The sequence below is a fragment of the Delphinapterus leucas genome, chromosome 11 (genome assembly GCF_059928025.1).
Source record: "Delphinapterus leucas isolate spDelLeu-1000000601 "Yukka" chromosome 11, BTC_Dleu_Yukka2, whole genome shotgun sequence".
NCBI lineage: Eukaryota > Metazoa > Chordata > Mammalia > Artiodactyla > Monodontidae > Delphinapterus > Delphinapterus leucas.
Genome location: NC_143139.1, coordinates 99,295,957 through 99,320,763, shown reverse-complemented (window position 1 = coordinate 99,320,763; position 24,807 = coordinate 99,295,957). Strand labels below are relative to the sequence as shown.

At 58.0% G+C, this 24,807-nt stretch overlaps 1 protein-coding gene across 5 annotated transcripts in view; it reads left to right on the top strand.

Annotated features, from left to right (window-relative positions):
* The first annotated feature begins 2,343 nt into the window (after positions 1-2,343).
* Positions 2,344-24,807, top strand: part of CELSR1 (cadherin EGF LAG seven-pass G-type receptor 1) — a 159,744-nt gene continuing 137,280 nt past the window's right edge. For 4 of the 5 annotated variants that reach the window (XR_016395084.1, XM_089921461.1, XM_022596790.3 and 1 more), the window contains exon 1: positions 2,344-6,455. Coding sequence is in view for 3 of the 5 variants with exons in the window: in XM_089921461.1 (XP_089777587.1) it covers positions 2,867-6,455 (3,589 nt within the window). In the remaining 2 variants the exon portion in view is untranslated. The remainder of the gene's footprint in view (positions 6,456-24,807) is intronic. The other variant, XR_016395085.1, reaches the window with a different exon arrangement.

Sequence of the window (24,807 nt, the reverse complement as noted above, 5' to 3'; positions counted from 1 at the left end):
GCTATCTCCAGTTAGATGAGGAGTTAGGCCCTGGCGGAGCTTACACACCTAGATAGTGGCAGAATTGGAACTGGACCACGCTAAGACGCCAGCCATTTCAGACTCGTGATTTCTGTCCTGCTGAAGCAACTGGATCGCCCTGAAGTCACATCACAAGCCACACTGTTTTTAATTCCTTCCTCCTGCCCCCCTCGAAAATTCTGGACCGTAGCATGCATACAGAAAAGTACACGAAGCATGCATGTAGAGTGCAATGTACGATCGCAAAGCCAACACTTGGCCAACCCTCAGGTGTGGAAGCGGCCATGCCCTGCTCCCCAGCCCCGCTCCTGACCACACTCACATCATGCCCTTGCTTTGCTTAAACTTTTCCCTGGCTGCACGCATTCTAAACAGTGTGGTGGAGCGCGCCTGCTTCTGACCTGTATCTGAATGGAACCGTCACCTGTCTCTCGGCCTTTTGCTGGGCATCCCGTGAGCAAGGTCTGTCCCTGTGTTCCTCTCCCAGCCCCTGGGACCAGGAAGTGGGTCCCTGCGGTTCCCTTGCAGCGGGCAGGTGTCTTATTCCAGGATAGCAAGCCCACACCCAAAGTCATTCACTGCGTTTGAATTTTCAAAAACCAGCAAGAGCAGTGCAACAGAACCTTTTGTTGATTTAAACCCAACCCACCCTATTCAAAGTCCCTGTTGCGAAATAAGCACTCTAGGGGTTCTCCAGCAGGGGTCCCGGGGTCCCCCCCCCAACGCCGCCACCTCCCCTTCACTCCGGCTGGGAGCTTTCCACGGTGAGGCCGGGATGGGGAGGGTCCTCCCTGCCTTCCTGATCCTAAAACTCCTGCCCTCTGACCCCTCCCAGGAAGACGAAGGGGCAGTCCGGGGAGGTCCTGGACAAGCCACATTTAAGGGATGGACTTGCCCCTCCCTGCCAATTTCCCTGCTGGGCTTGCCAGTGGAAACTCCCAGATTAAAAGGGTCCAAAGCAAATCTACCTTTTAGGTCAACAATAACGTCTTCAAATCTTTGCTAATGGGAAGAGAATGTTTATATTTGGCTTCAACCCCAAAACATTGTATTCAGCAACTTTCAAAAATACTGGTCGAGTTTACTTACTGATTTATTTTTTTGTGCCCCAGCTCGACACCTATCTGCACTCAGCTCGGAAATGCGGCGGCCGCCCCCAGGTCAGAAAAACCTGCTCTGGAGACGAGTGCGCGACATCTCCCACCCCGAACGCTGCTGGGGCCGGGAGGGGCCTTGTCGAAGCAGAGACTCCGCCCCGCTCCCCACCGCCCCCAGACCGCTGGGAGGCCGACGGTCTAGAGTGGGTTCTGGCATCCAGAGCTCTACGGACGACAAGTGCATCTCCCCAGCCGGCGGTGGCACAGTCCTAAAGCCCCGCCGGAGGAGGAGGGGTGTCTCACAGTACTAATCCCCCGCCCCCAGGCTGCACCCCGCAAGAGGTGGGGCAGGTACCGTTTAGTTCTAAAGCGCCACCACCCCCAGTCTGCGCCCCACAGGAGGCGTTGGTGTGCATCTCAGTTCTAAAACTCCCTTCCCGGGCTGTTCCCCACAGGAGACGGCGTGCTGTCTCGGAGTTCTAAGTTCCCCCTCCCCTCGGTTCCCCGCCCCACGCCGCCTCCCGGGCCCGCGCTCGCGGCCGCCGCGCTGCGGCAGTAGCCGAGGGGCCCCGGGGCTGGACCGCGCGACCCCGAACGGAGCGCTCAGGCTGGTCGCACGCGCGGGAGACAAGCTCGCCTCCGCCGTCCCCAACTCCGCCATCCCCAGCTCCAATCCCAAGTGTCAACCCGGACTGTTTTTCTTTTCGATTAAAAGTTTCGTTTTAAACCCAGTGGGGCCCGAATCCGGTTAGCTGCCTATAGAATTTCAAAGTCCAGGGAAGTTTTGTCGTGTAAAGCACTTTAGCCTCCGGCATTTTGCTGTAACTCTGTAAGCGCCCCCCAGCAGCCGCCGCGGGGAGACACGACCTTCTCCACGGAACCTCCGCACCCTTCCCTCTCCCCTCCCGGGTCCAACCCGCGCGTAGGCCGGGGCGGCGGACTCCGCGGATCAGTGTTGCCGGGTTGGGGTGGGGGGCTTTGGCCGCGCCCAGCACCCGACGAGTGGAGCCACCGCCCCACTGGCAGTAGCCGCACCAGGCCCCCCAGCCCGCCTTTCCCGGCCCTGCTCCCTCGGCCCCGCCCACCAGGGAGGCAGGGAGGGGAGGCCGCCCGGGAGTGAACCCGGCCCCCCGCCCCCGTCACCGCTGCGCCCCCGCGTCTCCATAGCGATTCTGCCGGCGCGCACCTCCGGGCCGGCCCCCCGGCCCCCCGGTTTGAACAATACGCGGCGGGGCCGGGGGCGGGGCCGGGCCTGGCCAGGGGCGGGGAGAGCGCGGGCGCTGGGGGCGCGGGCCGAGCGCACCGCCCAGGCAGCAGCCGGCCGCCGGGGTCTGAGCAGCGCGGTGCGGCCCAGCCCGCTCCGGGAGCGCAGCCCTCGCCCCGCTCCGGGCCCGCCCTGCTTCCCACGCCGCCCTGCCGAGCCAGCGCGGGAGCCACCTGGAGCCACCTAGAGCCGCCGCCACCGCAGGTTGATGCGCGGCGCCCTCCCGGGACGCGCGGAGGAGCCATCTTGAAACCAACTTCGCAAACTTTCGCAAAGTGCTCTCGAAGTGGAAGCTGCGGGGGAGACCGGGAGCCCGGCCCCCGGTGTCCCCGCCAGGGCCCCCGGGGAGGCGGGGCGCGAGCCGCCCCGAGGGCCTGGCACAGGCCGCGCGGGAGCCGCCCCCCGGCCGCGCCGGGTGGATGCGGAGCCGCGCCGGGTGCATGGATTGTGCTCGGGCGCCCCGCTCGGGCTCGGGCTCCGGGCCATGGCGCCGCCGCCGCCGCCCGTGCTGCCCGCGCTGCTGCTCCTGGCTGCGGTCGCCGCCCTACCGGTGCTGGGACTTCGAGCGGCCGCCTGGGAGCTGCGAGTGCCCGGCGGGGCCCGCGCCTTCGCCCTCGGGCCCGGCTGGACCTATGTGCTGGACGCGGCGCTCACGCCCCGAGCGCTGCGGGAGCTGCTGGACGTGAGCCGCGACGGGCGGCTGGCGGGGCGGCGGCGCGGGCCGGGCGCGGGGCTCCGGGGCTGCGCGCGCCTGGGGGGACGCCCGCTGCCGCTGCATGTCCGCCTGGCTGCCCGTAGCGCCCAGACGGCGCTGAGCCTCCGCTTGCGGGCACGCGCGCACGGTCCCGGTTGCAGCGCCCGGCCCCGGCGCGGACGAGCTCCCGGCGCGGAGCTGCGCGCGCGGGCTGTGCTCACGGTGCCTGGCCCCGGCGCGGTGTTCTGCTTCCCGGGACCCGGCGGCGGCGGGGCCACGCTGCACTCGGCGCTCGAGGCCCTGACCACTTTCCCCGCCTGCGGCTGCCCGCCGCGCGCCGGGTCCCGTTGCCCACGCCGCCCTGTCTGCCTGCCGCCTGGTGGCTCGGCCCGCCTGCGCCTGCTCTGTGCCCTGCGGCGCGCGGCCGGCACCATCCGGGTGGAGCTGGCGCTGGAGGCGGCCTCGGGGACACCCTCCCCATCGCTGTCGCCACCAAGCCTGCCCCAGGTCGGGGCGGGGGCGGCGCGGCGGGCCCGGCGGGGCGCTGGCGGCAGCACTACCCCGCAGTTCCAGCTGCCCAGCTACCAGGTGTCGGTGCCTGAGAATGAGCCGGCGGGCACCGCGGTCATCGAGCTGCGCGCGCACGACCCGGACGAGGGCGAGGCGGGGCGCCTGAGCTACCAGATGGAGGCGCTGTTCGATGAGCGCTCCAATGGCTACTTCCTCATCGACTCCGACACGGGCTTGGTGAGCACCGCCCGCGCGCTGGACCGCGAGACCAAGGACACGCACGTACTCAAAGTGAGCGCTGTGGACCACGGCTCGCCTCGGCGCTCGGCCGCCACCTACCTCACCGTCACAGTCAGCGACACCAACGACCACAGTCCGGTCTTCGAGCAGTCTGAGTACCGCGAGCGAGTGCGCGAGAACCTGGAGGTGGGCTATGAGGTTCTGACCATCCGCGCTACCGACGGCGACGCGCCCTCCAACGCCAATATGCGCTACCGGCTGCTGGAGGGCGCGGGTGGTGTCTTCGAGATCGACGAGCGCTCGGGCGTAGTGCGCACCCGGGCGGCGGTGGACCGGGAGGAAGAGGCCTCCTACCAGCTGCTGGTGGAGGCCAACGACCAGGGCCGCAACCCGGGCCCGCTCAGTGCCACTGCCACCGTGCACATCGTGGTGGAGGACGAGAACGACAACTACCCCCAGTTCAGCGAGAAGCGCTATGTGGTCCAGGTGCCCGAGGACGTGGCGGCCAACACGCCCGTGCTGCGAGTGCAGGCCACAGATCGGGACCAGGGCCAGAACGCGGCCATACACTACAGTATCATCAGCGGGAACCTGAAGGGGCAGTTCTACCTGCATTCGCTGAGCGGCAGCCTGGATGTGATCAACCCCCTGGACTTCGAGGCCATCCGGGAGTACACGCTGCGCATCAAGGCCCAGGACGGGGGCCGGCCTCCACTCATCAACTCCTCGGGGCTGGTCTCGGTGCAGGTGCTGGACGTGAACGACAACGCCCCCATATTTGTGAGCAGCCCCTTTCAGGCAGCCGTGCTGGAGAACGTGCCTCTGGGCCACTCAGTTCTGCACATTCAGGCGGTGGACGCAGACGCAGGTGAGAACGCGCGTTTGCGCTACCGCCTGGTGGACACCGTCTCGGCCTCCGTGGGCAGTGGCGGTGCTGGGCCCCAAGACCCCGCTTCGGCCGCGGACTTCCCTTTCCACATCCACAACAGCTCGGGCTGGATCACCGTGTGTGCGGAGCTGGACCGTGAGGAATTGGAGCATTACAGCTTCACGGTGGAGGCGGTGGACCACGGCTCGCCGCCCATGAGCTCCTCCGCCAGCGTGGCCATCACGGTGCTAGACGTAAATGACAACGACCCCATGTTCACGCAGCCCGTGTACGAGCTGCGTTTGAACGAGGACGCAGCTGTGGGGAGCAGCGTGCTGACCCTGCGGGCCCTCGACCGGGATGCCAACAGTGTGATCACCTACCAGCTCACCGGCGGCAACACGCGGAACCGCTTCGCGCTCAGCAGCCAGAGTGGCGGTGGCCTCATCACGCTGGCGCTGCCGCTGGACTACAAGCAGGAACGGCAGTACGTGCTGGCGGTAACCGCATCAGACGGCGTGCGCGCTCGCACTGCGCAGGTCTTCATCAACGTCACCGACGCCAACACCCACCGGCCGGTCTTCCAGAGCTCGCACTACACCGTGAGCGTCAGCGAGGACCGGCCCGTGGGCACCTCCATCGCCACCATCAGCGCCACCGACGAGGACACCGGTGAGAACGCCCGCATCACCTACGTGCTGGAGGATCCCGTGCCGCAGTTCCGAATCGACCCCGACACCGGCACCATCTACACCGTGACAGAGCTGGACTACGAGAGCCAGGCCGCCTACACGCTGGGCATCACAGCTCGGGACAACGGTGTCCCTCAGAAGTCCGACACCACCTCCCTGGAGATCCTCGTCCTGGACGCCAATGACAATGCACCGCGGTTCCTGCGGGATTTTTACCAGGGCTCCGTCTTCGAGGATGCTCCCCCATCAACCAGCGTCCTCCAGGTCTCGGCCATGGATCGGGACTCAGGTCCCAATGGCCGCCTGCTGTACACCTTCCAGGGCGGCGACGATGGCGATGGGGACTTCTACATTGAGCCCACATCTGGCGTGATCCGCACCCAGCGCCGGCTGGACCGGGAGAACGTGGCCGTGTATAATCTTCGTGCCCTGGCCGTGGACCGGGGTAACCCGGTGCCTCTTAGCGCCTCCGTGGAAATCCAGGTGACCGTCTTGGACATTAATGACAACCCTCCGGTGTTTGAGAGGGACGAGCTGGAGCTGTTTGTGGAGGAAAACAGCCCGGTGGGGTCCGTGGTGGCGAGGATTCGAGCTAGTGACCCCGACGAAGGCCCCAACGCCCAGATCATGTACCAGATCGTGGAAGGCAACGTGCCCGAGGTCTTCCAGCTTGACCTGCTGAGTGGGGACCTACGTGCCCTGGTCGAGCTGGACTTTGAGGCCCGGCGGGAGTATGTGCTCGTGGTGCAGGCTACGTCGGCCCCTCTGGTGAGCCGGGCCACGGTGCGCATCCGCCTCGTGGACCAGAACGACAACCCGCCGGTCCTGCCGGACTTCCAGATCCTCTTCAACAACTATGTCACCAATAAGTCCAATAGCTTCCCCACTGGTGTGATTGGCCGCATCCCGGCCCATGACCCTGACCTCTTGGACAGCCTCAACTACACCTTCCTGCAGGGCAACGAGCTCCAGCTGCTGCTGCTGGACCCCGCCTCGGGCGAGCTGCAGCTCAGCCCCGACCTGAACAACAACCGGCCGCTGGAGGCGCTCATGGAGGTGTCTGTTTCTGGTGAGTGGCCCTGGGGGCTCCGCGGGGCCACCTGGAGAGCTGCGGGGACCTGCCCCGAGCCCGCCCGGCTTGCCGGGGCGCAGTCAGGCAGGACCTGGGTAGCTCTGGGGATTTGTGGCCTCCGGTTGGATGGTTGGATACCGCTAGCCTGGGACGTGCTCCTCAACCAGGCCAAGAGAGTGAGGGGGCACCGCACTGCTGCCCTCAGCGTTTTTGCTGGGAGCAGTCCTGGGCTTCTTCAAGTTCAAGACCAGGGCTTCCTGGGCTTTTCTCAGAGGGTCTGGCTCCCGAGTTGTGCTGTAAAAACCTGGACTCAGGGGTTATCTGAGTGTCCGGTTGGCTTGGTGATGCTTTGTAGTCAGCCACATGCCTGTCTGGAAAGGTCAAAGGTCACTGTGCGCCCGTGTGCCAATTAGTTCTTAGGTAGGACTGTTGGAAATTGCCGGATGGGTCCTTGAGTCACCCTGCAAGACAGCTGGAGTTAGTTCCTTTCGTGTCTCTTTTCTGTCTCCTCCATGTTATAACAGTCGGGCTTATGTGTGCTCGCCTGTGTGGGAGCTCTTTGAAAGCGCAGCCTCGTTTGATCTTGGCTTCAGCTCCTGGACATGGACTTGTAATTTGGTTGTTACTTAGAGGCCTGTCTGGGTTGGTGGTGGAGCCAGTGTGGGAACCCTGCTTGCCCGCTCTGGGCTGGAGGGAGGATGTCTCAGCTCAGCCAGCCAGACCCAGGCATTCAGGGGTGGGTCCTCCATGCTGCTGACCTCCCTGTGTCAGGTGGAGCTGCGGGGCCAGAGAGTGGGACAAACAGGAGGACACGGAAGAGAGAGAGAAGGATTTGGCCGGGCCAGGGGGTGGATTGGGGAACAGTAAAGAGACCCTCAGTGACTCCTGCAGGCAGGTGACCTTAATTAGGAGACCAAACTATCACCAAGAAAGGTTAGGATCTGTGGGTTGAGTCAATGTTTCAGACGAATTGTTTAAACAATAAATTATTACAATACAGTATACCCATGGGAGCCCTGGAAGAATTAAAAAGCTAATTTTCTGATTTATTTTGTTTCCGCATTTGGCTGTAATTCTTTATTTACTAAGGATTGGGTAGCAAACAGTTTCCAGTTGTTTGCTTATAAAATCTGGAACGTATAGGTCCAGTTTTGAGGCCATGCGATACTGCAACATTGATGTTGTCAGCCTAGTCTGCCTGTAGGTGAACATTGTGGCTTTTGTGAAGTTGTGAATGTGTGTAGAGAATACGGAATAGGCCTTTAAGGAGAAGTGTCAACCAGGGTTATGGATTTTCCGAGCAGCAACAATTTTAAAAGAAAGTCTCTTTCACAAATTTCCATTTGCATTTTCTCTTTCTTTATCCCCCTGTACTGCTTTACCTGCTAGATAAAACAGAGTGGATGGAAAATTTAGCCTATATAAAAATGACTTGGGGGGGGGGACTTCCCTGGTGGTGCAGTGGTTAAGAATCCACCTGCCAGTGCAGGGGACACGGGTTTGATCCCTGGTCTGGGAAGATCCCACATGCCACGGAGCAACTAAGCCTGTGTACCTCAACTACTGAGCCTGCGCTCTAGAGCCCGTGAGCCACTACTGCTGAGCCCGAGAGCCACAACTACTGAGCCCGAGCGCCTAGAGCCCATGCTTTGCAACAAGAGAAGCCCCTGCTTGCCTCAACTAGAGAAAGCCTGCGCGCAGCAACGAAGACCCAACACAGCCAAAAAAAAAAAGACTTGGCAACATCATAGGGTTTTGAATTTACAGGGGATATGGTGCTTTAGTGGGAATGGGTGCATGCCGGGAGCAGGGATGTTTTGTGTGTCTGAAACATCAGGAATGTGGCCTCCCCTATGATGGCTGGATAAAGGGTTTAAGATGGATTTTGTTCAAAAGAGGTTAGTTACTGAGGGCCGTCTTGCCTACTGGGTGGAACCACAGCCAAGACCACAGTTGAAGGTGGGTTGGGTGCTCCATGCTATGATGTAATTGCCCCAGTGATCCAGTTTGGGCTTCCAGTCGTTGTGACGTACCCTCGTGTCAGTCAGGCACTGGGGCCTCATGTCCACCCTCCCAGATGGTGATGATCACCTTGTACTGGGTTCTGCCTGGATATCAAGCAGTTTTGTAAACTCTTTTACCTGCACCATCACTTATTTCTCTGGTACCTGGGAAGTGAGTGGCATTAGGTGGCTGCCCATTATACAGATGAAGAGACTGAGGCTCAGAGGTGTTACATCACTTCCTCAGGGTCACATAGCCGGCAAGCAGAAGCACTAGGCATCCACCCAGATCTAAGCAAAACAAGCTGGCTCTTCACACTCCCATCTTACCTGAGTGAAGAGTTTTGTTTTTTTTAATTGTATTTCATTTTAGTTACTTCTTTAAAATATAAGTTTATTTATTTTTGGCTGCATTGGGTCTTCGTTACTGCAGGCGGGCTTTCTCTAGCTGTGGTGAGCGGTGGCTTCTCTTGTTGCGGAGTGCGGGCTCTAGGTGTGCGGGCTTCACTAGTTCTGGCATGTGGGCTCAGTAGTTGTGGTGCACGGGCTTAGTTGCTCTGCAGCATGTGGGATCTTCCCGGGCCAGGGATTGAACCCGTGTCCCCTGCATTGGCAGGCAGATTCTTAACGACTGCACCACCAGAAGAGAAAAGTTTTGAGGAATTAGTTGCTAAACTGAATTGTTTCAGGGCCGAATCCTTGCCCTGGTTTAAGTAGGCACCTTGGGATCCTATACAACCCTCTGACCATTTGACGACTATTTAATGCTTCAAAGAAAAAAATATTATAAACTATAAAATATGTAATTCCCAACAGCAAAACTGTGTGTAGAAACAGAACAAAACAAAAAGGTCAGCCTTTGAATTAACCAGACTTGGATTCTTAGGTTTTTTAAAAGAAACAATGGGGAAAGCTGTGGTTTCAAACTCACAAGCTATTTTCAATGAAGTGTGATTGGCTTCCCCGAGTTTACAGCCATACCCTGTGGCCTCTAGCGCATTATTACCGCCCTCGAGGTGCTGTAAAGCAGAGCCCATGGGTCTTCCCTGGTGGCGCAGTGGTTGAGAGTCCACCTGCCGATGCAGGGGACACGGGTTCGTGTCCTGGTCCGGGAAGATCCCACGTGCCGCGGAGCGGCTGGGCCCGTGAGCCATGGCCGCTGGGCCTGCGCATCCGGAGCCTGCGCTCCGCAACGGGAGAGGCCACAACAGTGAGAGGCCCGCGTACTGCAAAAAAAGAAAAAAAGAATCCTCCTGCCAATGTAGGGGACATGGATTCGAGCCCTAGTCCAGGAAGATCCCACATGCTGCAGAGCAACTAAGCCCTTGCACCACAACCACTGAGCCCGCGCTCTACAGCCCGTGAGCCACAACTACAGAGCCAGTGTGCCACAACTACTGAAGCCCGCACGCCTAGAGCCTGTGCTCTGCAATCAAGAGAAGCCACCGCAATGAGAAGCCCACGCGCCGCAACGAAGAGTAGCCCCCGCTCGCCGCAACTAGAGAAAGCCCGCGCTCAGCAACAAAGACACGAAGACATGATGCAACCAAAAATAAATAAATAAAATTAAATTAAAAAAAAAAAAAAAAAAAGAGCCCTGCTGTCCACTAGGTTTTGTGGAAGCCATGCCAGGAAGGGCTGGGTGCCTCCAGAAGTGGAGCCACTGGGAAGGTGCACAGGATTGCGGGGACTGGGGCGGGGGTGGTGGGGTCGGGGAGGGGGATGGGGTATGTGGTACCTAAGATGGACGCGCTTGGGAGGAGGGCAGCTCCTTCTGCCTGGATGGGGCGTTAGTACAATCACTGGACTGGGTGCGGGGACTGGGGCGGGGGTGGCTTTATGTAGCCCACCAAGGACAAAGCACTGAAAGTTTTCTGGATTCTGAGCATAGTCACATTCAAATTGCTCCCGTTTTTAGATAACATCCAGTGATACATGGTGTTTGTTTTATATGGGACAGTTTTTTTTTTTTTAATTTTATTTTTGGTTGTATTGGGTCTTTGTTGCTGCACACGGGCTTTCTCTAGTTGTGTCGAGCGGGGACTACTCTTCGTTGTGGTGTGTGGGCTTCTCCTCGCGGTGGCTTCTCTTGTTGCCGAGCACAGACTCTAGGTGCACGGGCTTCAGTAGTTGTGGCACGTAGGCTCGGTAGTTGTGGCTCACGGGCTCTAGAGCGCAGGCTTACTAGTTGTGGCTCACGGGTTTAGTTGCTCCGGGGCATGTGGGATCTTCCCGGACTAGGGCTCGAACCTGTGTCCCCTGCATTGGCGGGCGGATTCTTAACCACTGCACCACCAGGGAAGTCCCTACATGTGACAGTTTTTGAATGAGATTTAAAATTCTACGATAGGGGTTTTGTACTCTGAATGTTTATAAGAGCCGTGTTTGCATTTTAGAAAGCAGCGTGGCTAATAACCCAACGGGGGACTGTCACATGTGGAGTCCCTTAGGTAGTTTTTCTAGATGTTGGTCATTTAGTAACACGGGCCTTTTAAATTCAACTTGAACATGTGTGTCCCTGTGGGTGTCCAGCCGTGAGCTGCACATCATGGAATGCAGCATTTGGTGGAAAATGACCTCGTGCTTGTGGGCATGTGGGCCAGTGGGAGGGGGAAAAGTAGCATTTTGCGGGGTAAATATGATTGGGCCATGAGTCATTCAGACGTGTCAGAAAATACTGAAAGTCGTGAAATAACAAGATTGAATAACCTTTATCCGTTTACTCTGGTGGGGACTCAATGGGATAAAGCCGTCCAGGCTTGATAAAGTTTTAAAAAGTGTTTGCCGAGTTAAATACAGGATATCGTAGTGACTGTGATGGCCAACAAGGAAGTAGGGACGTGGGCATTGTACCAGGCAGCGTCTGGAGGCAAGCATTATGCTTCTTTGCTGAATCTTACCCTGTGGAAAAGGGTCAGACCAGCTTAAACCACGTCAGTCGTCGAGCTGGATTCTCCAGTAACATAACTTACCCCGGAAGAGTTAGGTACTTTGGGAAGCTAGTTAACTGTCTCAGCGCTTTAGTATCTGGAGGTAGTCACTTGGTAATATACTTTCAGAAACACTGGCTCAGAAACAAGGGAGTGTTTATTTGTTTATCGACCGCCTACTATGTGCCAGGCCTACTGTGTGCCAGGCCCTGGAGAGGGAGGTTGGGTGGGGACAGTCGATAAACAGGGAAGTGAATTCAAGGGGAGCGTGGGCTGGGGACTCCCCTGTGCCAAGGTGAGTGTGATATGTCTTCCCGCCAGCTGAATCCCCTCCCCTGCAGCTGAGCTGCTGATGGGGGTGGGTGGATGGAGGGGATTTGGGAGGTTAGATGGTGAGATGTGGAGGTGAGGGTGGGGTTGATCAGCCCACGTGTTCCTCGTGCTAGGACCCTCCCCCACTACCCCGCACCCCGACCCTGTGCTCCCTGTCTGCTCCTGCCGCAGCTTCATCGGTGGAAGGTATCGTCTCATCGAGGAGCAGACCAGGGCCCCCAGAGGCTCGACCCCGCATCCAGGGCGCCCGGCTTGTGGTGGCAGCTTTGGGATTTGAACCCGGGACGGCGGCTCCCAAGCTGTGTTCTCTCAGGCTGTGCTTTTGGGAACATGCAGATGAACATGGGGTGAGGAGGTGCGTGCACCAGGGGAGGACCCTGAGGCCACTTTGGACCCCGTGCAGCTGGGCACCTTTGACCTTGTCGTGAAGACGGTTGGATGTACAGGTCTGGGCAGGCGAGACCAGCTGGGGCCACAGCCAGAGGTGGTGAGCGTGGCCTCCGGGGTGACAGAGAGGACCACCATGGCTGCAGGGGTGGAGGGCACTCGGGCAGAGGACCCCTATGATGGGGACATGGGTCAGGTGCAGCCTGGGGGGGCCCAGGCAGGCTGGACCTGCATGAGAGCTGGAGCTGGAATAACCACCTGCAGGAGGACAAAACCAAGGGTCCGAGGCCCTGGAGGCTGAGGGAGTGTGAGGGCCTGAAGGGGGTCACCAGTGGCTGATGGCTTTTGGTGTTCAGGGAGCCTCAGTACACAGGTGTGACTTCGGTTAGCCAAGGGGAGGTCCTTGATGGTCTCCATGAGAGCCGGGGTGTTGTGGGGCTTGAGGAGCAGAGGACTGAGTGGCCGGGTGTGGGGGAAGCTCAGAGGGAAGGTGGGATGGCCATGGGGACCCAGGCAGAGTTGACAGTCAAGAGGGGTTGACCAGTTAACGTGCACAACCATCCTAGCCCGTCTTGCAATGCGCTGCTTGTGCAGGTGTTCATCTGTCACAGGCGCTGGCACCTTTGGGGGGCACTGGACTGGGGGGATAGGCCTCAGTGGCAGTCAAGGGCCTGCTGTGTCCGAGCTGAGTGTCGATGGGGCTGCAGGAGTCGGGGCGGGGACAGCAGCGTCCGCTTCTCTTTGAGTCAAGGGACCCCTGATGTGGGAACAGGAGTGCAGGGGGGGATGGGCAGGGGCTGAAGGCCACAGGTGACCTGACTCACAAGGACCCAGCTTTCCCCATCTCAGCACTGCCTACCTGGTGACATGAGGTCTCCATCTGTCCCCACGTACCGATGAGGGTGACAGAGAGACTGTTTTTTTTAAATCCGGGAAAAGTTGCAGCCACGTGAGCCCTTCGGAAGGAGGGGTGGCGCTGATATCATACCTGGAAGAGTGACTGGTGTTGGTGACGGCACAAGTCTGTCCAGAACCTGGTGTCACCGTTGAAAGTCCACTTTGGTGTGGGCTGCTGCACGCACCTGTCCATTTGGACACCTGAGAGCAGAAACCCGTTAAGGAACCAGGTGGGTGGGAGGGTGGGTGCCGGGGCCCTGGTAGCAGAGTCTGTGCCCCCCCGGGGCGTGTAGTCTGGCTGGGCCGCCGGCACTTGGACGCAGACAGAAGTAGATTTTATCAAGTGGGGCAGAGAGTGCGGAAAATATTCTGAAGATTGGCTTGATTCTTTTCAACTCACAGCCTGGGGGGAAAATAGCTTTCGGTTTTTTCTTCTTCTCTAACCTGAACACGTAGGTTCTTATAAAAGCCCTTCTTGGATATTGGGTGGAGGAGGGATAGTAAATAACCCTCTTCCTTTCTGCATGTTTGTTTTGGAAGGGTAACCGGGGTAACTCGGGTTAGGGACCCAGGTTGTGGTGGACACAGGGAAGTAGCCTTTTGTTCTTGGGGACAACGGGCCCCCCTCTGCTTTGCCCTGTAGGCCTGAGGCTCGGCGCACAGTAGGTGCTCAGCAAATCTGTGGATTATTTATGGAATGATCCAGAGGGGTCGGGGGGAGGGGCCACGTGCCAAGGCCAAGGGCCTCCTCTTCTGCCTTCACTTAGAGGATAGATTTGGCGGGGGAGGGGGCCTGTGCAGAGGACAGGCCACTCTCAGTTCCTTCCATGCTTGGCTGGGGGCTTGGCCCCGGGTGGAAGGAATGGGCTGTTTTCAGGAAACCTCCAATGGCTGAATTCTGCTTTTGCTTCAGGTAAGAACTTGCGGCTACCTGGCTAATCAGCTTTTTGGGCGTGAACATTCTGAAGCTGGGAAAAGCCCAACAGGAGGCTTTATCATTTTCATCACTCTGTTGAGTGTCTCTTGATGTCCTGGATAAAGGCCATTGTTTTTTCTTAAACACACAGACACGCACATGTACACATATACACAGGTACACATGTACGCATGTCTACACACGAACAGACCCACACATGATTTAAACAACTACTTTAAAGGCAAACTATGTTAGAATAACCTTTCCTTCCACCCACTGAACTACTGGGGTTTTTTTGTTGTTGGGTTTTTTTGCGGTACGTGGGCCTCTCACAGTTGCGGCCTCTCCCGTGGCGGAGCACAGGCTCCGGACGCGCAGGCTCAGCGGCCATGGCTCACGGGCCCAGCCGCTCCGCGGCATGTGGGATCCTCCCGGACCGGGGCACGAACCCGTGTCCCCTGCATCGGCAGGCGGACTCTCAACCACTGCGCCACCAGGGAAGCCCCTGCGCTACTGGGTTTTAACCTTTGCCGTCGTGGTGGAGGACACGTGGGCCAACACAGGGGTCCCTCGGAGCTGGGGGCCTTGTGCAGGGGTTTGGGAACGCACAGAGGATGGGGGACCCCATGGAAGGGGCATTGTGCTAGCCCTTGGCCGGCGGACACCGCCATGTCAGATCCTCAGCGCCTGGCAGGTGGGCGGCTGAGGCTGCAGGGATTGGCCTTGTGGGCACCTTTCCACGTGCTTTTCCGTTGGAGCTGCCGGTGCAGGTGAACTTCAGGTGAGCAGGTGAGCTGGTGTCCTTTCTCCACGAATCTTGTGGGCGAGGTGACAGTCCCTCCATTTTCTAGGCAGGAACCTGAGATGGGCTGCCCCGCCCCTCACCTGTCGTCACGTTTCCTGAAAGGGTGGACACTTCCGGGTCCCCGAAAGCCTTGTGCTGGCTCTGGGGAGCTGGGGGGTTATGGCCCCCCTCCCTAACCGCTCCCCTCCCTGGCCGGGCCCCCCTCCTCGTCTTTGCTGTGGCTTCATGGTCCGGGGTCAGGGCCTGGCCTTCGAGGGCCGAGCGGCCCACGGTGCAGGAGGCTGGCCTCAGAGCCGGACGGGGCATCTGGGCTGGTCACGTGAGAGCACGGCCACCACGCTGTTCCGGCTTGTGTGCTTGGGCTCTGCCTGCGCCATCTCACTGGGGTCTCAGAGAACCCTCATTTCGCAGTGGAGACTGAGGCCGGCGAGCTGGTGGTGGGGAGGGCCGGGCCCAGACCCTGGCGTCTGAGTGCTCTAACTACTGTGGTGACCGCCCCCTTCAATCCCCACCTTCGGCCAGTGGCTGAGCCCTGGAAGGGGGAGCCCAGGTTTGGGGATTCCGAGGATGGAAGCTCGGTGCGAGTGACCACATTGCCCAGAACAGGAGGGCTGAGGGCCGTGTGTGCGTCAGGCCTGATTCCACGGGAGCAATCGGCCCTTCCCCCCTCCCTCGGATGAGCAGGGTGGGGAAGCAGGGGGTCCTGGGGAGCTGTGCCCGAGTCTCTATGGGGTCTTCTGTGGTGGAGCTGTGTCACAGGAAAGTGTGGAGTGCAGGACCGGTGTGCACCAGCTGCAGGGAGGAGCCAGAGCCAGTGCAGGGGTCAGAGCCACAGGCAGGGGAGGTGGGCACGGATGAGCCCACACAGAGCAGCTGTCTGATGTGCCCTCGGGGTGACTTCCGGCTCCACGAGCATAGATTCTGCTGGCCAGGGAGCCCCCTGCCAGCCTTCCCTCTTTCCCTCCCGCTCTCCCTCCATCAGTCAATCAAGAGTTTTCTCTCATTTCTTATAATTGGTTTTTGCTGCTGGGTCTGTAGCTTTCTTGTCTTTTTAGGATTTTTTTTTTTTTTTTTTGCGATACGCGGGCCTCTCCCTGTTGTGGCCTCTCCCGTTGCGGAGCACAGGCTCCGGAAGCGCAGGCTCAGCGGCCATGGCTCACGGGCCCAGCCGCTCCGCGGCATGTGGGATCTTCCCGGACCGGGGCACGAACCCGTGTCCCCTGCATCGGCAGGCGGACTCTCAACCACTGCGCCACCAGGGAAGCCCTTTTTAGGATTTTTTAAATACCCACTCTAAATTATTACTTCATTAAGGTAATAAACTAACAGCAAGTAGTGTAAATAAAGTCATATGCTCTGTAAGCATTTGGAGATAAGAGCTTTTTTGCCAAGCAATATACTTTTATCAGTGAGTTGGTTTTCTTTTGGCCTCTCCTTGTGGCCTTGTGGTGGAAGCGCAGAGTCCTAACCACTGGACCACCAGGGAGGTCCCTGTGAGTTGATTGTTGCAGGACCGTTTCCATAGCGTGAAGTAGTTCAGCTTCTGTGCAGCCCTGCGTTGGAAAAGGCCAAGTGCGGCCACCCTCCCAGCAGCTGTCCTTCTGTGTTGTGACCCATCTCCAGTATTGGGGGGAGCATGAGGGAGGTTCCACTGGCGAGGAAGCCCGGGTGGCATGCCCTCGTGCTGATTGCTGACACTGGTCCGGGTGGCCCTCTCTGGGCCTTGGTGCCCCCATTGAAATGGGGGTGGGGGTGGGGTCATTGCCCAGGACCCTCCTCTCGACTCCTACCCTGTATCATTCTGTAAGTGAAGGGTCCAGCCTGGCCTGTGAGTTGGCAAACCTTTTTCTTGCCATGTACCGTGCAGGTGCTGAGAAATGATCACGTTTAAAAGCTGTTACGAAATACTTTCATATCCAGTATCTGATAAGGGAATATTATCCAGAACTTGTAAAGAACTCCTGCAACTCAACAGCAGAGAAACAACCAACCAGATTACACAGCGGGCAAAGGACACGATAGACATTTCTCCCAAGAAGAGAGCCGGATGGTCCCCAGGCAAAAGATGCTCAACACCACTGATCACTAGGAAAACGCAAATCAGAGCCACAGTGGGACACCACCTCAGACCTTTAGGATGGCCATTATGAAAACAAAGCAAAGCAGAAAGTAGCAAGTGTTGGCAAGGGTGTGGAGCAGTCGGAAGCCTTGTGCCCTGTTGGGAATGTGAAATGATTCAGCTGCTGTGGAAAACGGTGTGGTGGTTCCTCAAAAAGTTAAACACAGAATTGCCATAGGATCCAGGAATTCCGCTTCTGGACATACACCCAAAAGAAGCAAAAGCAGGGACTTAAACAGATATTTGCACACCCATGTTCATAGCGGCACGATTCACGGTAGCCAAAGGTGGAAGCAACCCAAGTGTCCATTGAGGGATGAACGGATGAGCAAAAGTGGTCTCTACATACCACGGAATATTACTCAGCCTTAAGAAGGAAGGAATTTCTGACACAGGCTACCGCGTGGATGGACCTTGAGAACATTGTGCTCATTGAAATAAGCCAGACACAGAAGGACGAATATCGTAGGATTATTTGAGGTTGCTAGGGTAGTCAAATTCGTAGAGATAGAAAGTAGAATGGACGTTACCAGGGCTGGGGAAGAGGGAATGGGGGGTGGTGGTGTTTGTTGGATGGGTATAAAGTTTCAGTTTTGCTGGATGAAAAGAGTCCTGGAGATGGATGGTGGTGCTGGTCGCACGGTAACGTGTTTAAAGCCACTGAGCTGTACACTTAAAAATGACTACAGTGTTAAACTTTACGTACATTTTACCGCAGTTAAGAAAATGCCAACAAAGCAAAACTGTTCCGGCCACTCAGGTGCTGGACAAGTGGAAGCAGGTACCTTTGCCTTGTGGTTCCCCCCACCCCCACCCCCAGACCTGCGCCCTGATCCCTTTTGTCTTGTCCTGGGTTGTGATGGCCCCTTCTGCAGAGCCCGGGTGTCTCATTCTTTGTGTTTCTGAGTTCAGCCTGTGGCTTGACATCGTTCACAGCAAAAGGGGCAGGTACGTTAATATAAATTTGGGGTCTGGTACGTGAGTAAAATCTGTTTGGTGTTTAACTGTATATTAGAAGCCACAAAGATGAATATGTACCTTACCTTTAAGGCCCAGGATGAGAAGAAGGGTCCCTGGGTGCCCGGGTGTCCCCAGGGCCTTGCAGCCCAGCCTGGGGAAGGAGGTTGGCTCGGGGTTGGGGATCCAGACCAGAGGCCAGTGCCTCTACCTGGTCCCACGGCTGCATGGGAGGAGGCCAGCGGCGGGGCGGGGACACTGCTGCCCCTCCTGCGTGCAGGGCAGGTTCTGCTGTCCCCAGCCTCACCCTGTCATTTGGCACCTCCCCCCATCAGGACCGAGTCCCGGGTTCAGTACAACTTGGCACGTGTGCCGGTCCAGGCGTACTTTTGTTGGCATTTTGACACACGTAAGCAATTAGGTATGATCTTCCCTTTTGTATTTTTATTGAGGTGGCATTCACATAACATAAGCCGTTTCAAAGTGGACAATTCAGTGGCATTTGGTACGTTCATAGTGATGTGCAGCCACCACCTGTCTCTTTCTAAACGGTTTTTGTCACCTCCAGAGGACACCCCATACCCATTAGGGTCGCTCCCCCTCCCCTCCCCTCCCAGCCCCTGGGAAGCCCAGTCGTGTGGTCAAGGGTCAGCTGAAGCCCTTGCGCCTCCAAGGTCTGGGCCGGGGCAGAGATTCTGGTGGCGTCTTGGGGTTGCTTTGGGCCATTCTGTGTGAGATTCCCCACTGGGCACTTATGCTGCCTCTTGGTTGCCTCTGGAGCTTTGCCTGGGCTGTGCACAGAGGATTTGAGTTGTGGGTTCCTTACCCCGCCCAGCCCTCTCTCTCTGCACCTTCTGTAAAGTTCTGCTTCACTTACAGACTTTTACAGGCTGCATCCTGGGCTCAGATCAAGACTCCTAAGAGGCCACGGGACTTGTGATGGGCTGGATGTTACATTGAGTGAGAGGGTCGGCCGATTCTTTTTTTTTTTTTTTTTTTTTTTTGCCATACGCGGGCCTCTCACTGTCGTGGCCTCTCCCGTTGCGGAGCGCAGGCTCAGCGGCCATGGCTCACGGGCCCAGCCGCTCCGTGGTATGTGGGATCCTCCCGGACCGGGGCACGAACCCGTGTCCCCTGCATCGGCAGGCGGACTCTCAACCACTGCGCCACCAGGGAAGCCCTCGGCCGATTCTGTTAGGACCAGTCCTTCAAGGTTACAGACCTGCTGCGTCAGCTTCGGCGGGCTGCTGTAACTGGTGCCTTCAAACAACGGACATTTATTCTCTCACGGTCCGGAGGCCACAGATCCGAGAAATCAAGGTATCGGCAGGCGCTCCCTCTGAAGCTGGAGGGCTTCCTGCCTCTTCCGGGGGTTGCCAGGATCCTCGGGCTGCAGCTGCATCACCCTGGTCTGCTTGCCTCGGTTATCACCTGGCCCCCTCCCTGTGTGTCTCGACATCTCCTCCTGGCTCATAAGAACTCCAGTCCTACTGAGTTTTGTTTTTTGGCCACGCTGTGTGGCATGCAGGATCTTAGTTCCCCGACCAGGGCTCAAACCCGAGCCCCCCCCATAGTGGAAGCGCAGAGTCCTAAGCACTGGACTGCCAGGGAAGTCCCTCCAGTCCTATTGAGTTGAGGGCCCATTCCACTCCTCTACGACTTCATCTTAATTTATATCTTTATCACATCCACAGAGACCCTACTTCCAAATCAGGTCACGTTCACAGGTACCGGGGTTTGGGACTTGGATGTATCTTTTTGGAGGACACGATTCAACCCACTATAGCACCTGCCTGCGTGCTCGGGCACATAACTGATTTCTTTCTGTTAAATCGGGTGATGGAGTTCTGCTTTCCCAGTGGAACCCACGGTTTGCCCACCTGAACACCTGGAACACAGCAGGGTCTCCCTTTTTGCAGTGACCCATCAGGATCCTCCCCTTTTCCTTCTTCCCCTCAGGCTCCTCTAATTAGACTGAATATCACACCAGATGAGGTTTCCTGTCGGTTGTGATCACACAGGCTCTTAACTCTCTACTCACTAAGGAAATCATAGCGGCCTTTGGGCTTAGTGGACGTGCGCATGCCTCCAGATGTGTCGTGAACAAAAGGTCGGTGTGAGGGCAGGTAAGCATGTTTTTAAGATGAGAGCTCACCCTGCTTTGCCTTTTGTGATTTGTTGCCCTGGGACCCGACTGTAGGAGTCGCCTTTTCGATTCATCATCTCTTCTAAGCGTGGAAAATTCTCTAACGTGTAATTGAAAGTTCCCCCGAATCTTCAAAGAAGAGAGAATGGAAAATATTAAGGTTTATTGTTCTGAGAGATTTCCTGTGCATCCGGCGCGTGGCCATCAGAGGTCAGGGGTGTGTGCATGTGCGCGTGTGTGTGTGTGTGTGTGTGTGTAGGCGGGTGTGGAGAGTTACGGTGCGTGTGCAAGGGCATCTCACTGTGGAACAGATATGCCCAAGGAAGCGGGATTGGGGGGCGGGGGCCAGCGGCTCTGGACCCAGACAGCGCCACTTGCTGCTAAGTAGAAAATGACAAGTGCTACATGATGTCAGTTTTTGGGGAAAACCAGGCGGAGGTGACCCCGAAGGCAGGAAGCTGAGGGCTTCAGGATCAGGACAGCTGTCCAAGTTCCTGGTCTGGCCTGGGAAAGCCATTGTGTTTGCTGCAGGACCCTGCTTTCCCTCCCTTTGTTTCTGTCACTCATCAGTCTGGCATTTTTTGAACCAAAAGTGAATTTGGGACAGTGTGGGAGCTGACCAAGCTCCTTCAGGGGCCAAACTGGTGTGTGGCAGCTCCTTTCTCTGTAGCTGGGGAACCCGGCAGGGGGGGTCTTTTTCCCTCTCTGTAGTGACCCCTCCGTCAGGACGCCCTCCATCCTGCTTCCCCGGAACCAGTGAGTCTCTGCGTCTGCGTTCTCTGGAGCTGATGACCCCAGCCTCGGGGTCTTTCCCTTCTACCTCCCGCTTAAAAACCAAAAAGGGCGTCTCCTGGCTCACCCAGCCAGGACACGGGTTTGAGTAGGATTCGGTGGGTCGGCGGCAGGTGCTTTGGGGCAGTAGGGAGGCACTGTGACGTGTAGCTAGGGCCACAGCTTCCTGTCGCAGCCCTGGGGTGTGGCCCCTGTCCTGAGAGTTGTTGTTTTTTTTTTTGCGGTACGCGGGCCTCTCACTGTTGTGGCCTCTCCCGTTGTGGAGCACAGGCTCCGGACGCGCAGGCTCAGCGGCCATGGCTCACGGGCCCAGCCGCTCCGCGGCATGTGGGATCTTCCCGGACCGGGGCACGAACCCGTGTCCCCTGAATCGGCAGGCGGACACTCAACCACTGCGCCACCAGGGAAGCCCCTGAGAGTTGTTTTTAAACACTGTGCAAACTGGCGAGGGGTGGAGAGAACAGAGCTGAAGAGCACGGGGAGTGACGTGGCCATGGAAAGTGCCGGGAGGAACCGCGGCGGCGAGAGGAGCTTCTCGGTGTGTCCTTTCCCGTTGTTTTGTTTTACAAGGTCACATGTGCATGATCCCTGTCGGTGGGTGCTGCCTGATGATGTTCTTGGGGTTGGCGTAACAGATCCTTTTAGGGAGGAAGCCTCTAGTGCTGCCAGCTAATAACACGAGTTAAACCCGAGCTTGTGATTTCTGAGCACGGTCTTGTTTACCGTGTATGCGTGCCCACAGGACAATGTACTGAACATAAAATCCAGCAACCTAGCCGTCACGAAGTGGACAGTCCAATGGCATTTGGGACATTCTCAGTGCCGTGCAACCATCACTCCTGTCTGGCTTGGGAATATTTTCAACTTGTATACTTTTTGGTTTACTTTATTGATGTTTGAAAAGATGCTGTTAAATCACTAGCCTGTCAGTGCCCGTGATTGGGGTTGGTTGCTTTTAGCCGGGTGGTGGTTGACCGTCTGGTGGGAAGGGAGGTAGGTGGGGCCTGTCTGCAGGGGCTGAGCCTGTAGCTTCTGCCCTGAGAGCCAGAGACACAGCTTTGGGTCTCAGCCGTGATCTTTTGCCCCCATGGCCCGGCCGACACTGGAGTCACTGTGGGACCCGGGGAGGTTCACCATATAGGACTTCAGGGCTAAAACTGAGCAGGTCCTGGGCAGAGCAGGCCAGACTGTCACGTTGCTGTCCCCTAGCCTGACAGTCCCTCTTGCGTGACGCCCTGGACTCCATCTGAGTCCTCGGGCCGCATCAGACACATTCAGGCCTGTGGTCCATCCAGCGTGGCCCCAGCTGGTGCCGACCAGGCCCCATCCCGAACCCCAGACCTAGTCCACTGTGCCCACAGCCTGCCCTCTGTCAGATGTGTCTTCTAGAGTTTGCTAGTCTCCGCCCCTCCCACGTGTTGGCCTGAGGCCTTCCCACCCGATAACCTACCTGCCTTGGTCTTAGCCAACGCATGGCTCCGCCCCCTTCCCCACCTCCTGCCCCTTCACCTGGACTGAGCAGGTGTGTCTGGGCCTGAGGCTTTCTCACCCCTCATACCTTGTCCCTAAGTGGAATTCTGCCTCCCATACCCCACCCCAGTGTCCCACCTGCCAGGGCCTCAGCCTCCGCTCCTGGACACCTGGCCTGGCCCGGTGACGGCTACCCAGCGAGTCCTCAGACCGGGGGTCCCCCGGGACCCCTCCCTTGGGGCACTTGCTCATGGGACGATGCTAGGTGGCAGAACTGAGCTCATTGTGTGGCCCCGGCTGCCCCCACGGTCTCCCGAACATCTCGTGTGTGCCCTGCTCCTCCCGCCATCCCAGTCACCCCTTGGGGTCAAGGCCTTGTCCTTCCCAGCAGCCTGGCTCTCGGGGAGGTGTCCTTCCTGTGAGCCTGTGCCCCCACCCCGCCGCCATCGTCCCGTCAGCATCCTGGACTCGGCAGGTGCGCCCGCCGGCCTGCTCATAGAAGCCGTGCGCTCTGGGTGCTGGTGAGGCTAGGCTGGGTAACGTGCTTCTGGAGACATGACGGTTAGTACTTTACACAGAAGATCTGACTCTCCCAGGTATTCTCTACACTTTCCTGCTTTTTAAACAGCTAATTTTATTCACTGCATGAGCAGGTCAGCGTGCATTCGGGGAAACAGAAGCCACCCTAGGTGTTTCAAGTGGAAAGGAATTTGACGCAGGGAATTGGGGCTGGAGGCAAAACCGGGTTGTCTGTTCCCCCACCCCTCCGTCTCTGCCTTTGCTCCGTGGAGGCCGGTGGTCACCTCCTCTGGGCTGTCCATGCCACCCAGGGGTTGGACCAGGTCAGTGACTTACGACATTCCTTCAGCAGCAGAGCTCTTCACAGGAAATCATGGGCTAAAGATGAGCCCATTTCAACTGGGTGCCCCCCCGGGCATCACGGGAGCGAGTTGGCCACTGAGGAGATGCCTGGGTGAAACCACAGTGTGGAGGGTCCCCACCTATTGGGTGGGTGTGTGACAGTGTCCCTGAGTTCTTCTTTTTTTTTTTTTAATTTAATTAATTAATTTATTTTTGGCTGTGTTGTGTCTTCGTTGCTGCGCGTGGGCTTTCTCTAGTTGTGGAGAGCGGGGGCTACTCTTCGTTGCGGTGAGCGGGCTTCTCATTGCGGTGGCTTCTCTTGTTGCACAGCACAGGCTCTAGGCGGTGGGCTTCAGTAGTTGTGGCACACGGGCTCAGTAGTTGTGGCTCGCGGGCTCTAGAGCGCAGGCTCAGTAGTTGTGGCGCACGGGCTTAGTTGCTCCGCGGCATGTGGGATCTTCCTGGACCAGGGCTCGAACCCGTGTCCCCTGCCTTGGCAGGCGGATTCTTAACCACTGCGCCACCAGGGAAGCCCTGGCCCTGAGTTCTGAAGGCAACACAGGCTTGGGGTGCGGAGTTTGGAGTGGACATCGGCGGCCCAGAGCGGCTTGGGGCACTCACCCGCCGGGCTGAAGGGCTGGAGGGCCGGCGGGTGCAGGCAGGCATCCCCGGGTATGCAGTGGGGCTCCAGGGCTTTTCCCGCAGTGACTTGCTCTTGTGGAGGGGGTGAGGATGACACAGAGAGCGGGTGCCCGGGCCCAAGGCTCATGTTGCTGCAACTACAGCCCTGGCTTCCTTGGCGGACGGACTTTCCCTTTTGGGTTTGCGGCTCTTGACACCAAGAGGGGGACCATGAAGTGAGAGGTTGCGGCAGGGAGAGTGACCGTGGTCCCTGCCTCCCAGCTGGGATCTAGCTGGGTGGGGTCCTCGGGGCATGTCCCCCCAGGTCTGGTCTGACTCACTGGCAGCCGGGGCCTCTGCGGATCAGAACATGCACAGTCCTTGGTGGATGGGATATCTGGGGTCTGTTTAGATGTCGGGGCTTCTGCATCACACAGGTCAGCCATGCAGGAGTGACTCAGATGGTACAGTTTGGGAACCCTGACCCCATCGTCAGCGGCCTCACCTTGGCTTTGACGGTGGGGAAGACTCACAGTCAAGGTTAGAGGCAGTTCCATTCTCAAGGGCCTGTTCCCACTGGGAGCTGGGAGGTGAGGGGAAGGTGGATGTGCCCAATACAGAGCTGGCACAGACTGTGGACAGGACATGGCCACGGGCTTTGTTGCTCTGAGGATGCGTGAACATTGCCTCTGCCTTTTAGCTTCTGGGCTCACATCCCAACGAGCGTGTGCAGCTGAGAGCTGGGCCTGGGGATGGACCCCACAGGCAGCACCTCCTGTGGGGACTGTAAATCCCCCAGCTTGATGTCTGCTCCTCAGCTTTCACGGTAGAGGACGTGGCTGGAGTGTGTTGGATCACCTCCATTTTTGTGTGGATGTCTTGTGTAATGCATCGGACTTCCTGGTGTGGACAGGGGCGCAGGCTGACCCCGGCATCCTGAAAACCTTACTCAGGACCCTCCATGGGGACTGTTTTTTTTCATTTATTAATTTTTAAAGTTTTTTTGGCTGTGCCACGCGGCATGTGGGATCTTAGTTCCCCGACCAGGGATCGAACCTGTACCCGCTTCAGTGGAAGCGTGGAGCCCTAACCACTGGACCGCCAGGGAAGTC